A 15,842-nucleotide genomic window follows, 5' to 3' on the forward strand; every position below is an offset into this window, starting at 1 on the left:
AGGATTACCGGTAAACTTTCGTCGTCCACTAAAACTTTGTTTCATCGTGGACTTCGTGACTCTATTCACATGTTTTCATTTAGCCGTAACTTCTAGCTTAAGTAAGTTTAATCCATTCATTGTTGCTATGTTTAAATATAATTTGCTTTAAAATTGAGTGGGCTGCAGCTGTGGATTGAGGAATATTATAAATTAAATTTCCTTATCTTGGCACAATTACCGTCGGTATCATGCATTGATTGATCATTTATGCATTTGATACATGTCGAAACAGTCTTGAATTTTCAAAACTTTCCTTTTCTAAATAATTTGAACTGAAAATCACATGTCAAATCCAAGCATTGTTAATATTTCGTTTTGCAATTCTAACTGCAGTGCATGACTGAAGCACTGGTCGTCAAGCACGGCAATAAAACGCCCAATTGACTACTTGAGTGCTTAAACCACGTGAGGAGACCACATGAAAGGGTCACGTGCTTCTGATGGTCCAGCGGCTGCATTATATGGGTCACCAGCAGCCACTTCGACACTTGATTCTGCACGCCGAAGTGACGAGCTAATAGTTATCGCTTGTAAAAATTGAGCTTCTTCGGTGAATCTCCGTAGTGTATTCTAGTTGAGTGTGAGTTTTGTTTAGTTTTCTGGTTGTTTTGTTTGTGGAGACGTTGCTTGGACTGCACATTTAGTTTTACGGCTGCTGCTGATTATTGGTAGTCTGAGGTAGTGAATAGTTACTTGAAACATTTTTTCGGATTATATAAAAAATGATAAAGAAATAATTACACTTTGCGGTACTCTCCACTGTTAAAATAGGCCAATTTTCGAATATTCACAATGATAATTAGAAGAACATAACATGTAAAGATTTATCGTTTTTGCAGCTCTGTTAGTGAAGGTAGGATAGCAAAATGTGTTGGAACTGTAGGCTGAAATACCCTCGGGGAATGAGCATAGTCACCTGTATTCTTTTATACGTAGCTCTCATCGGTCTTCTCATAGCTTTTTTCCAGGTAATTATACTCATTTTACTTCTATAGCTTACAAGTCTTGTTATTGACAATTATCATGAAACTTTAAAAGTTAAACCGTTTACAAAACTTCACAGCTTATGTTTTAATAATTTAAGTTAAATCAGGTTTCAGCTGAATTAATGCATTCGATTGAGAAAGATTATAATGTTTCTTTATTTAATTCAGCCAGCGTGGATAGTCATACCAAATGAGACGAAATACGACTGTATGAATCCAAATAGAAATACGACCAGGGTCCTGACAACCACTGACAAAGGGTCATGTGGTCTATCCGGTGAGTAAAAACAAAATTTTTTTTCTTAAGTTCGCCCACAAACATGGGCAAACAATTAAAACTATAGCTAACTAACCCTCTTAATTAATTAACTAATTAACCCTAATTAATCTTCTCCCGCGTCAATTATGTTAAATTTCAGGAATGTGTTACCCGATGGACCACGTCCAGAAGGAGGAGAATATGACATGTTATCCCAACATGCAGGAGGAGAAATGTATCTGGTATGATTCTTTGGGGAAAATCGGCAACATTTACGACCAGGTAACCTCACAGAGATAGCACTTTTTCCTGTTATTGGTGTTCAAGCAAGGTTGTTCAGGTAAGGTTGTAGTTGCTCGCTTATATTACTACCAAACTTATACGACTATATGAGAAGTAAATAGAAATGTTCTCGTCCCCAGATATGTACGCTGCTCTTCCTGGTTGGTCTGGTTCTGTGTGTCATTGCCTGGTTCTTCACCATGATTGGCTGCTGTTCACTCACATGCTGCTGTTGTAACCTTTACACCTTCATCGCTATCACGCTTACTGCGGGAGGTTTGTGCACTTTGTAGAACATGTACACTAACTTTGTACCATAGTTTTGTATCATCTTTTCCATCATGGAGTATAACAGAAAAGAGAAGTACTTCGGGTAATGAATTTTGCTTTGACTATAGTCAGGAAGAATAAGTCGATAAGCTGAATGCTGATAAACAAGTACACGATAAAAATCGTTGTACCATTGTTTATAACATCAAGCTTTAAAACGCTGCATGATCTATAGCTGTTTTAATGCAAATTTACTCTAAGAGAGCTATTTTCAGATTTAATAAATGTAATATGCTAGCGGTATTATGACATTGTTATAAAACCGGTCGATACAATTATTTTAAATTTTAAATATTCCGATTCGAGGGCTTTGACAAATGATTGGAAATATTTACCAATAACTTTGCAGCCACGGCGATTCTAGTTGCGGTTTTACTGTGGCTAGGAATGATGGGAGAGTACGACAGATTCGATCAATCCTGTGCTAATGTCTTCTGTAAGGAATTAGGACCATTCAACTTGGGAAGCTGCCAAATCGGCTGGTCGGGATACCTCGGTAAGTCCTTTGACAGTTTTAAGTTTTACTACAATTTTCGTCAAATCAGGTGGAATGATTTTTCAATATTTCAAGCATTTCGTCGGGGCATCAGAGCTCCATGGACAGAATCATACCGTCCAATTAGGATGATCATTCACTTTCCTGTTGTGTAAACTTATTGTGTTTATAATTGTATCGGTAATTGTTGCCATGCACACCATGTTGGATGTATGCGGAGTAATTCTACGCTGACGTTTGAAGTAAGAGTCATAATTGAAAAAAAGATGATGTGAAACCGACAATAGTCACGTGACACGATCATCTGCATTTGATTATCCAATATCCAAGCATTATATTCAGTGTTCACTGTTTACGGCTGACAAGCACAGTACATAACGATCATATAATGCATATTTTATTGTAGAAAAGCTTGAAGGGCCTCCCCCCACTAAAAGGTTTAAAGTTAAAAGCAGTCGCCCCCAGGAATTGTGTTTTGGGTAGGCATCGTGGCTCTCAGTATTATGAGTTGGTACAACGCATATCAGTACTCTGTGGACATTAAAAAGTGCATGGTGGAAGAGGGAGACGACCCAAATGCGACCGTCCGTAAAGCCGGCAAGGTCAAGTTGTCCCAGGTTTTCAGCAATGAAAGCGCTGCCTCGACACGCAGTAGGCAGATGAACACGGGCCATGGGGCAACAAACGGGTTCGCTTCATCATTCAGCAGGCAGCAAGAAGGAATGGCAGTGGCTTGGGAGACATAGGAGCCTATGAAAGACACGTTAATAGAGAATTAGTGACTCGTACATATAAGAACTTTTGATCTCATCCAAGATATGTTGCTTATGTCTAGGATATATTTTCATGTCTTTTAGCATTAAATGCTTACCATCTCTTCGATAATAACTCACAAATGATTTTGCAGGATTTGCATCTTGGTTGCTCCTGGTTATATCATGCTTCGTTACATCTTGCACGGCGAATCATTACGGCAAAATCATCGAGGAAGAAAAAATTCCTCCGAAAAATCTGGTGAACCCTTACGAGAAAAAGGGAACTTTGTCCCAGGACAATGCATTTTACTTCAGGGAAAATCGGTCCGCCAGGGAAAATCGATCTGTCAGGGAAAATCGTTCCGCCAGAGCTTGAACTCTGTAGAAACACTAGATTATGATGTGTTTGTTATTTTGGATTTTTGTGGGACACAAGAAATGAAGAAACACCAATTTTCTAAGAACTTAGTTATATGAGAATTTGTACTTGATATTGAAACGGTAAAGATTATGATCGAATCATACATGCTTAATAACTCGAATGGGTTTAACTCCAGCATTAAAATTTCTTTAAAAATGAGATGAATGATACTTAAATAAATCTCACTTTTAAGTGAACATTCTAGCATGCACCCAGACATTCCAAGATGCAAATTTTGCCAAAGAAAAGCCTAATAATGGCAGCATTTAAAAAAAGCATGTATTTACATAATTAAAGCTCTTTCAGTGTTATAAAGCCTTTGTTTCATTAATATTTAAATTTTTAAATCCATGGCACTACATATTTCATTAAGTGGATTTAAATAGATATCTGTTATTTGCTTTGTTTAATACTGATAAGCGTTTATGTTCATATTTATTTCTCTGATCAATACAGTTAAACATCGATTTTATCAAAATTTCGTCTCAATTCTTCAACAAGATGGTTACATCATGATTCCAGAGTATACAATTATTGTCCTCCACACTTCAGTCAGGACTTGCTAGAAACTCTTGTTTTAATCTAGCCTGAATGTGAGCCAAAGGAACTTCTACGTTCTCTTGAAATGAACTGAAAATAAAACTGTTAAGTGTTCTTTAAACATATGGGAAATTATATCATTTTTATACACAATTTGTGAACAAAAACTCTTCGAACTGTCAACTTACTGCAAGTTAGAAGGGTGGACGATGGACCTCAGATTTCTAATACTTTCGTTAAGAACTGGCATGGAATTAGAGTTCTTCGATGTGGATAGTCGCTGAAATAGAATATTATCAAAAACATTTGTATATGTAGATCAAGACTAAAATTATTAAAAGGTCTTTAGCAAAACAGTGCATAATTCTGAATTCAGGTGATCATCACAGTGTTGCTTAAGAATTTAAACTTTTCCAAGATGTAAAGAATGTTGTATAAATTAAATTTTATCAATTAAATTTTATCAATTAAGTCTGAGAACTTTCCAAGATGTATAGAATGTTGTATAAATTAAATTCCTATCACTTTATTCCTCGACCGAAACCACGTACCTCGACTTGAATAAGAAGTGCTGTCAGTTCTGCTACAAACTTTGTGGACTTCTCATGTTTTAGCCTGCGGGAAAAGATATTAATATCAAAGTTTTAAGTATGTATATTATTTCCCAACTATGAACTGACTGCTCGTATTCAGTGGCGTAACGTAGGTCCCCGGCCCCCGCTGAACAAGCAGCGAGCACTTGCAACTTATTGGTTTAACAGGGGGTGTTCTATTTGATTTTCATCATGTTTCCTTAATCATGGAATGTTAATGTTAGAATAGAGCAAGTTTGTTGCTACAAAATGAAATTGGCCGGCCAACGACTTCAAATATAATACGCGCAGTTAATTCTCACGCGCGCGTTTAGCGTGAAGAAACACACATTTTGAAGGTCGCGCCTTCCATTACCAAATTTATGTAGACGCCCAGTATTTTGTGATTTAGGTTTTTGTAATTTGTCTAACTATCGAGCTATTACAAGTATTATTCTACCATATTCCAATTTATTCTGAGCTATTAACAACTATGATTGAAATCAATTATTGAGAATCGAGCAAGTAATTAGCCGCGTGACTAATTACTCTATTAACTTCATTAACAAATGGGGCCAAGCTGCGCTACAATTTTAGTAAAAACTCTAGAACGTCTTAAGATGATTTACTTAAAGATCTAATATTGTTATTATTTACCGTCATAGCAACTACTGTAATCATTACATACCAAAAACATACACTGAACCACTCTAAAAAGGTCCGATAAAAAAGATGGGGACAAGAAATGGGGACGTGTCACAAATGTGCCACAAAATTGAGAATACATCGCCTAAGGGTTTAAGGATCGACAGACGCTGAAATTCTTGTCTTGTCACGGCATGCGGAACTACATATTATAGAGATAATTAGCAGGCTAGTCACTTACTTTATGAGTTGGTTTGCTTCTTTGACAAGTTGTTCAGCTGCTTCCATACAATCACTCTTAACTTGGATTGCTGCCAAAGTCTCAGATCCCAGGTGCTGAAGATTTTGATCTGATTGAAATGGAAGAAAAAATTGCGGCTAAAATTCAGCTATCACAAATCTATACGTTAAACAAGATAAGCTTAGTTATAATGGAGGAATATCGGCTCATTGCTGCATTCCTCCCATTCCTTCTTTCTTCTTTAGATCGAGCGGATACCGCTGCTGGTAGGGCGCCGGTCGGACCCTACCTGCGCTCGAACCGCCGTGATAATAGTAACTTAGTAATAGTAATAGTGTTAAGAAAGCAAGTACCGTTTTACAATGCTGCTGCAAATCCTTGACATTAGTCTGCAGGACTTTGTTAAGCTTGTCTAAATCCAGGACAACTGTGGCGTACATTAGTTGTGTGCCACTGTCCAGAGGTTCTTTGAACGATGTCTGAAAAGATACAATATATTATATAATATACAGGGTGGCCCAGAAGTAACTACTTACACGCAACCCTTTAATAACTCACGTAATTCTTGTCAGAATTGCTCAAAAATTTCAGAGGATATAGATATGGGTCAAACTTAGATTTCCTAAAAGGTTTCTTAAAATTCCATCGATTACAGAGAGTGTGGCACGCCACTCCTTTTTTTTCACTATTGTCACCATAAAGTGAGAACGCTTTGAGCTAGGAATAACAAAGTTTCTTGACTAATTTGGTTTGATGATTGAAGTGCTTTCCCAAAATTTCGAGTTGGTTGTTCACAATTTAACCGAGTTATGACCCTTTTAAGATCTTGTGGATATGTGATCTCGGCACTTAATAAGTGACCCCATCGGGAACGATTCGCTACTCGCTAGTGTGCAACAATGAGCCTCATTAGGCGGTACCGAGCATGTTCGGGGATGACAAGTCATTCAATTGCAAAGCTTTTAAATCAAGTTCCAGTCTTACATTTCTGACAGAGAGAGTAGCTAGAGGATTTATCCCTCAATAGCCCGTGAGAGCACTATATAGTATATATCACTATATATAATATATCACTATATATCACTATATATCACTATTCACTATTTAATTCACTAGATTATCACAATATAACTGGGACGGTCACATAATATGCCAAGATTGCACTATATCATAAAGCTTGATTTAAGGATCTGATAATAGACAATACATTATGATAAAATTATGGAATATGGCGCTATCACAAGATTAAGTGGAGATGATTTACCCTCCCCCTCCCCGGCCCCCTGTCTAATGGACATGGACATTGGACATAAGGTAATGATCTGAGTTCGTAACTTTCTAACTAAATATATGTCCCGCGCAGCATACATGAATTTATTAGTTTACTAGTGTAACCCGGCCTTTGGCCGGGATTTCACTGCCGCAGTTAAAAAGGGTAGGAGTAATTACCCGCTGAGTCAAAACCCGCATTTAGGTGACCCAATAGTATTTTTAACAATAATCTCATAATCAGTTCTTTCTCGTGAATAATTAAGTCATTATTAGCCATTAGGCACCACATTCCATGATCATAAGGTCTGCACACCTACTATTACACCTCATCACTCCCTCTTGAACCGCTTTCCATTTTTATTTAAATCGTTCTAGAAATTAACCCTTGTTAACTCCGCACCACACCCGCCTATTATATTTGAAAACACGCATAACATTGTCGAATGAACTCTCTCTCTGCAGTCCAAACAGACCCCAAACACTAACAGTCCCTCCTCCCCTAATAAGCTTATGGAATAACATTAGTATTACAGCGAATCTTCCCGGGCTAACCCAATTATGACGTTACTTATACGTCATATACAGTAATGAGAGATAGAGAGAGAGAGAGAGAGAGAGAGAGAGAGAGAGAGAGCGAGCCCCGTAACTCTTGCCGTTCTGCTCAAGCCATTTTATGTAACATTTGTGGTACAAAATCATCAATTAAGCCACTTACCACCGGCCGATTTAAAAAATGTTTGCTTATGGGCTTCGTCAGAGTTTTGTCGACACTATTCTGAAAAAACCAGTCCTCTGACTTTTACCGTTTTTTTATATAACCAACCGGAAATTACACACGCACGCACAGACGATCAGACACACACACACACACACACACACATTCTGAGGTTATTAAGGTGATTAACTTTTAGAAGTAATGTGTATAAAGGATAGGTTGTGTAGAATGTGTAACAATAGTCCCGCTGTTGTGTAAGCCTAATCGAGTACCCTAATTGAGTTACACTCGCCAGTTAGGTCAAACTCATTTAAGATATGTTTTTATATTTAATATCTGTATATGGTTCTGACAATTTACAATATCCAGTTTATCATGTAAATTTGATGAAGGTGATGAACCTTTTTTAGAGCTTGAGCTTCTGGAAACATACAAATGATATGAAAAGTTGTCTGTTTCAGAGGTTTATATACTAAATAAATAATTGTGTGCCTTATGAAGTTATGGACTATGTTGAGACAGGTTAGTTTCACAAACCTTTCTCTCGACAGTGGAATTAAGGTTTTTAACCTTGTTCAGCAACTCTCGTTTCACCTTCAGTAGCTTGTTCATCTTCACAATACACCGTAGAAATGGTACGGGATAGCCACCCAAGAAACCAGTACTGATACCTGTAATATAGTTCATTATGTTACTACAGTTAATATGATCTGTTTATAATAATACAGCTAATAATAATAACTAGCTGTATACCCGTCCTGCTTTGAAAATGGAAGTCCGTTTCGAGTCAATAAAACTTCAGATCATCCTGTCGGGGATTGAACCCTCCATTTCGCGCCCTCCATACATCGCTCAACACAGTACAAATATTCAATGTGTGCTGACTCATACTATATTCCATGGCTCATTATATCCATACAATAGATGTTTCACGTTATCTATTATAAATATTATAAAGGAGTTGATAGTAAACATGGTTTAATAACAAAGGGAAGGTGAAAAGCAGCTAATTAGTAAACTTTACACTAATTAAAGAGTTTCTCGTGTTACATCTTGTAGAGTCTGAATATGATGAAACACGGGAACAATCAGCAAATACTATCACGTTCATAATATCTAACATGACGCAGTGGGTTGACGGGGGGGGGGGACATCTATATAAGCAACATTTGACAAAGCAACATTTGACAAAGCATAGTGTGGAGTGAGCTATGTGCCCATCCTTGGAGAACCCGGTGGATGTCCTTGCTGTACGGCAGTGTTAAACAAGGAACTGAAACCGAGGGGTTCCGTTCAGGCCCTTCACACTTTGTTTGTGTCTATTTCTAATGTACCGTCACAATAGTGACTTTAATAATAATTATATATGCTTGATAATGGATGTGTATTGTGTAATAATCTCCATAGTGATATGTCGTCCATCATAATAGATAATATGCATCATGTAAATTTCCGTAGTCAGTAAAAGTCACGTCATTTCCAAGTAACGTAATGATGTCACGTGACTTGTGTTACCACGTGACTTACCATGCTCAGTAGTGATGTAGGAGGAGAGATTAGCTTGAGGCAGGATCACATCAGGTAGAATGTCCGCTGGTTCTGGGCTGGCAAACAGTGTATCTTTAGAGATCATATCCACTTCACCGTTACTCTGGGATAGGTAGTGTTACTATGGTTACATCACCATATAAGGTAGTGTTACTCTGGGATAGGTAGTGTTACTATGGTTACATCACCATATAAGGTAGTGTTACTCTGAGATAGGTAGTGTTACTATACTGGTCTCATCACCATATAAGGTAGTGTTACTCTGGGATAGGTAGTGTTACTATGGTTACATCACCATATAAGGTAGTGTTACTCTGGGATAGGTAGTGTTACTATGGTTACATCACCATATAAGGTAGTGTTACTCTGGGATAGGTAGTGTTACTATGGTTACATCACCATATATAAGGTAGTAACTATAGGTAAGGGTAGCCACTCATAATATTTGAAAAATTGGTCCTAGTACCTATGATCACCTGATAATGGTATGACCTCTAGCTAGATGGTACGTAATGTGTTAGATCATCGATAACAGAATTCAGATTCCAATATCTGACCTAACTTTACGGTACTTTCAGAGTAAACAAAATTCCACTACCCCCGGAACACATAATTAAGATGTTCAGTCGAAAGATTATGAATTTTTTAAATATGAGCTTATCGTTACATTAAGGACATTTCTCATGAGTGACTCCCAAAAGTAAAACTTCGCTGGTTAAATCTAGAACCTTCCAAAACAACATTCAGAAGTTGACTTATTTGCGGGGAAGTAATGTGTTAAAAATGGCAATTTTGAATTTTTCTGACGAAGGAAATTTTGGGAACTCTCTGAGCTGATTTCTGGGACATGTCCCAAAAAACCATGTATTTGACTGTGCTTTGGCATCATTTCGTCAAATTATTAAATCATTATTATATATTAACTTACACACAAATGGTGTGAAGAACATTGTGTACTAAAGTAAACAGTTACCAGTTTAGTAAACTGAACAGTAAACTGAACAGTAAACTGAACAGTAAACTGAACAGTAAACTGAACAGTAAACTGAACAGTAAACTGAACAGTAAACTGAACAGTAAACTGAACAGTAAACTGAACAGTAAACTGAACAGTAAACTGAACAGTAAACTGAACAGTAAACTGAACAGTAAACTGAACAGTAAACTGAACAGTAAACTGAACAGTAAACTGAACAGTAAACTGAACAGTAAACTGAACAGTAAACTGAACAGTAAACTGAACAGTAAACTGAACAGTAAACTGAACAGTAAACTGAACAGTAAACTGAACAGTAAACTGAACAGTAAACTGAACAGTAAACTGAACAGTAAACTGAACAGTAAACTGAACAGTAAACAGTTTAGTAAACTGAACAGTAAACAGTTTAGTAAACTGAACAGTAAACTGAACAGTAAACAGTTTAGTAAACTGAACAGTAAACTGAACAGTAAACTGAACAGTAAACAGTTTAGTAAACTGACCAGAACATTAAAGTCAGGAACAGTGTGAGTCCCGAGACCAGGTCTATCGAATCTGATCCTGTAAGTGTTGGTGGTCGGGTCCACTGCTTCTACCTCACCTACAAATAACCCATCCTTGATGTGTGCTGCGGAAAATTTTAGGGTTAATTACATAATAACATAATTACATAATTACATAATTACATAATTACATAATTACATAATTACATAATTACATAATTACATAATTACATAATTACATAATTACATAATTACATAATTACATAATTACATAATTACATACTAATGTCAGGGTTACATAAGGAGGACACAGTTTCTAGGTAACCTGGTAACCTGGTAACGTAATGTTACGGGACAATACTACTACTCAGCTACTACTACAGTCTACACACTATCATACTAATTGGACAGGTGTGGGATTGGGAGGGTAGCTCACCTATCTGAGTATCAGTAGACTGATATCAGCGACTATCAGCTGATAAAATGTGTTATTAATGAGGTTGTGTTTCAATAAGATTATTGTAATACTCTTGTACTGTACAGTACTACTACACTACACTACAGCTGTAGTGTTACATCAGATGTAATTTGCCTTTGAGATCTCTTGAGACTTGACTGTGGGTCGTGTAATTTGTGTTGTAACTGCTAAAGAGCCAATTTACCTCATATACAGGGTGTACCATAGAAAGTGTGACTTTTTTGAGAAATGATACAAAATATTATGAAGGAGCAGTTGCTAAAAACTCTTCATCACATTGTGTCACTAGGTGTCGAATTTATGCATACCAAATTTCAAGTCCCCATCAATTTTTGATTTCTCACAAATTGCTATTTTGTTATGGTGCTAATTTAGGAACTTAAGCTTGCTGTAATTTAGGGGTCTCAAGAAAAAAATTTTCGAAATCAATATTTTAGCTATTTTTGACAGTAAAGAGTAATGTCTATCATCTGCTTTTGTTCCTATCAAAAAATTTTGTTCCTAGCCGAAGTTATCGCTGGTCAAAGGTCAGCGCTCATAAGTAATTGTATTGTGCGAGCGATTTTCTATCACGCGTAGTGAAAATCGAGTTTATCTGGCGTAGTGAAAATCGAGTCTAAAAATATTTTTTCTCCGACTGTTTTTGATTAATCACCCTGAAACTTTCAAAATATGTGTTAGGGATCATTTAGAAGAGATTTTCCAACAAAATTTAGTTAAAAATAACTATGAAGTTTGATTTTGTAAAAAAATTACAGAAGTGGAAAAAAGTCACACTTTCTACGGTACACCCTGTATATACGCTACCGATATAATATGTTAAATCGTTGGGCAAAGACGAAATTACATCTCACATAACTTGCACTATTTGCTTACCTTTATTTTCAGCAACAGAATCGTCGAACAACTCCTCGTCGAACATTAAACCCGGTTAAGATTCCCGAATATGAAATAACATGGCCCGACAAAACGGCATTGATGAAAAAAACGAATATTCGATTAATTTCGTTTAATATTCACAAAATTCAGTTTAATGTGAGATAATGCATAAGATTAAATAATACGGAGCGGAAAGAAAGAAAGAGAAAACTGAAAGATCTGGAACTATAGAGTCGGGTCACATATCAGTGGCTTAGTTGGAAATGTGAGATGCTAAATACATGTGTGGCGGGTGCACTTCATACAATGTATCCAGGGGAGGTTGACGGGTGAAATATTAGTTTCAGTGGTATCGGATATTTCACCCATCTAATACTATTATAGAATGATAGTTGGAGTAATTCAATACTGCAGACAGTTGCAACTGTGTCTTAAAAATAGATGAAACATTGATTCTCTTAGGCATCTCCTCACAAATATGAATCATATATTAGGACCTGTATAGTGTGAACTGTATACTATAAAGGTACATTGTACAACCGCTATGTGATAATATGGGTTTTTGTTTGAACATTAAATATTAAACTGGTTTGGTTTCACATTATTTAATAAAGTCACGTAAGACTAACTCCCTTCTTAAATCGCCAATTTTATAGCGTTACAACTTTACCTGTAACGCTAGTTCCAATGATAAGCACAGTTACCTGTAACGCTAGTCATAATGATAAGCACAGTTACCTGTAACGCTAGTCATAATGATAAGCACAGTTACCTGTAACGCTAGTCCCGATAATAAGCACAGTTACCTGTAACGCTAGTCCCGATAATAAGCATGGCCGGTATCTCGTCAGCCAGGTCTTTGTAAAGCTCTGCCTCTTCAGGGTTCACTTTACCTTGCTGTAACTCTCGTACTCTATCTCGCTGTCCTTCCAGCATCATGCGCTCTTCCTGTGTGAGAAGAGAACTATATAAAACACGATAACCCAGGAAAACAATACAGCATTGTTATTATATGTCATCTTATAAACATACATTTAAACCTCACACCAATTTCTATAAATAGTGATACACATTCCTGAGATCTCCAGAACAAATAATTAACATGATATCAGAACTGCGAGCACATGTTCTTCCGTAATCAGGTATAATAAATTCAAAACACGATGCAAGTAACTTTCTTACCTCAAAGAATTTGGGGCTGCATCTCCTTGGTTTGCCGAGAGACCGTCGGACCATGGACCACTGCAGTCTAGTTAGTTTGGTACCCGGTTCTATATCAGGGTATGCTGACTGGACACAAGTCACGAAGTCATTCTTACCCAGAAATATCAACCTGGGCGGGAACCGTTATTATAAACAGGATAAACAAAGCTAACGTGATAGTTGTTACAGATAAATTGAATTGGAAGATTATTTTATCAAATTAAGAGAGTGAATCTGTTTCTCAGTTGCTTTAGAAGTTGTACAGTCCAATCATTAGTGTGAGTAACTAACTTGTCTATGTTAGAATAGATAAGTGTGAGTAATTAACTTGTCTATGTTAGAATAGATAAGTGTGAGTAACTAACTTGTCTATGTTAGAATAGATAAGTGTGAGTAACTAACTTGTCTATGTTTGAATAGATAAGTGTGAGTAACTAACTTGTCTATGTTAGAATAGATAAGTGTGAGTAACTAACTTGTCTATATTAGAATAGATAAGTGTGAGTAACTAACTTGTCTATGTTAGAATATATAAGTGAGAGTAATTAACTTGTCTATGTTAGAATAGATAAGTGTGAGTAACTAACTTGTCTATGTTAGAATAGATAAGTGTGAGTAACTAACTTGTCTATATTAGAATTGATAAGTGTGAGAAACTAACTTGTCTATATTAAAATAGATAAGTGTGAGTAACTAACTTGTCTATGTTAGAATAGATAAGTGTGAGTAACTAACTTGTCTATGTTAGAATAGATAAGTGTGAGTAACTAACTTGTCTATGTTAGAATAGATAAGTGTGAGTAACTAACTTGTCTATGTTAGAATAGATAAGTGTGAGTAACTAACTTGTCTATGTTAGAATAGATAAGTGTGAGTAACTAACTTGTCTATGTTAGAATAGAACCACTCATAACGACACCACCTTCTAGCCTTCTCCACTTTCAGGAAGTTCTTTATCCTCAGACTTAAACCAACGCCCTGAATTCGTCATTAAAATATGTGAAAATAGTCGCGTCTATTATAACAGGTACATAAGAACAATCATAGCTGCATACCACACGTTGACTTTCAGCTGGTAAATCATAATTCTAAAATGGGGTGATATATTACATGGTGCATAACAGTGTACATTATATTATCATATAATATGTTATGAGGAGTCATGAATATGGCATAATAAAGCACACCATTGCATTATTCAGATCGGGGGGGGGGGGGGGGGGGGGATCAGGTACTTAGTTCCGTACGTGACGTCGATTAAGTGTAATGTTGGAATTTTGTTTTTTTGGGGTTGGACACCCCCCTTAGTACCATATACTAACTGTTTTACTGGGAAATGAGCAGCATGAGCAGACCCACCACTTAGTACAAAGATACTGTGTTTTGTAAGAAAATATGGTATTTAAAAAAAAACTTACACTGAGTACTCCAGGGTCATCAGTAATTGGGGAAGAGGTGTCCATTTGTTAACATCCTTACATCATACCTTCACGTTATTATTTGTTATTTTAAATTGAACATCTTCCTGCTCGAGCACAAGGGTTTTGCTCGAGCACTAGGGTTTTGCCAATGTATAATAAGAATTTAAAGCAACAAAGATTAACTAACCCTTAAAGTAACAATTTGACAAGCCGAGTATTTTCATATAGAGCAAAAATATGATTGATATCACGTGCCACAGCAATGCAACGTTATTATATGTGCATATTATGTGTATATTATGTGTATATTATGTGTATTAAATTATGTGTATACTATGTGTATATTATGTGTCTCTCTTCCTAGCTGTATTTAATTGACAAAGACAAAAGAGGCTATTGACTTTAATTTTTGTATGATGTATATATACTAAAAGACTAAAACGATACCAAAATACAAAATCATACACAATTGTAACACCAGACCAGCAAATATAATATATAACAATATCTTTTACAGACAGATTCCTGCATTTAAATAAACAAATACATAAACATTCAACAATCCATCCCGATAAGATACAAAATACGAGAATAAACTTAATTCAGTAAAAAAGATAAATATCATAGTATCTACATATATTATTATCGAGTATACCTCAACAAATTTCATACTGTTTGTATGAAATTTGTATGAAATTTCATACTGTTTGTATGAAAAGCATCAATGTATAAAACAGCTGTAAACTTATCATATATCTTGAAAACGTATGAGCTTAAATTTGATTGATGAAGTGAAATGACTGGCCCATTCCACGCAAATCGGAACTGAAAGATGAAAATTGTATTTAATTGGGACATATTTAATTAGCTGTGAAAGCTTTTAAACGTTTAGCGAGTGAAATTAATTTACTTACTTACGTTCATACTTTAAGGAGGCGTTTTCTCCATTTTAGAGGTTTTATATTTTCATCAAATTCTTCATAGAAAGTTATAATAATAATAATAATAACTAGAAATTTTTACATCGCTTTATAGCCAAAAAGAACTCAAAATGCAAAGATTCAGTTTGAGCCATCTAAAGCGACTCATGAACATTGAACATGTACATAAGAACTTAGAATTTTATGAAGTATGGTTTTTATGAGAAAGATATTATATGATACTTATATGAATACTTTTTCAAAGAGATGAGTCTTTAGTCTCAACAATATTGTTATTATTATTATAGTATTTACTATGCTATACTTCCAGTTAAATTTGAAATTTCCGACGTAT

General features: G+C 35.9%; 2 protein-coding genes across 2 annotated transcripts; one reads left to right on the top strand and one right to left on the bottom strand.

Annotated features, from left to right (window-relative positions):
• The first annotated feature begins 522 nt into the window (after window positions 1-522).
• On the top strand, window positions 523-3,898 carry LOC134822429 (uncharacterized). The gene is made up of 7 exons (XM_063833490.1): window positions 523-720; window positions 882-1,010; window positions 1,197-1,305; window positions 1,448-1,569; window positions 1,710-1,845; window positions 2,249-2,395; window positions 3,303-3,898. The coding sequence occupies exons 2-7, from the start codon at window positions 909-911 to the stop codon at window positions 3,524-3,526; spliced, it is 840 nt and encodes a 279-aa protein (XP_063689560.1). The 5' UTR covers window positions 523-720; window positions 882-908; the 3' UTR covers window positions 3,527-3,898.
• Window positions 3,608-14,653, bottom strand: LOC134822416 (protein lin-9 homolog). Its single transcript, XM_063833467.1, has 12 exons — window positions 14,565-14,653; window positions 14,030-14,124; window positions 13,126-13,276; window positions 12,750-12,891; window positions 10,587-10,711; window positions 9,084-9,207; window positions 8,094-8,227; window positions 5,923-6,048; window positions 5,570-5,664; window positions 4,663-4,726; window positions 4,300-4,391; window positions 3,608-4,201 (listed from the first exon to the last, which is right to left on the bottom strand). Exons 1-12 carry the CDS (start codon window positions 14,607-14,609, stop codon window positions 4,120-4,122), a joined length of 1,275 nt encoding a protein of 424 aa, XP_063689537.1. The 5' UTR covers window positions 14,610-14,653; the 3' UTR covers window positions 3,608-4,119.
• Between the last annotated feature and the right edge of the window lie 1,189 nt (window positions 14,654-15,842).

This window comes from Bolinopsis microptera, chromosome 1 (assembly GCF_026151205.1).
Source record: "Bolinopsis microptera isolate Bmic1 chromosome 1, MBARI_Bmic_1.0, whole genome shotgun sequence".
Classification (NCBI taxonomy): domain Eukaryota; kingdom Metazoa; phylum Ctenophora; class Tentaculata; order Lobata; family Bolinopsidae; genus Bolinopsis; species Bolinopsis microptera.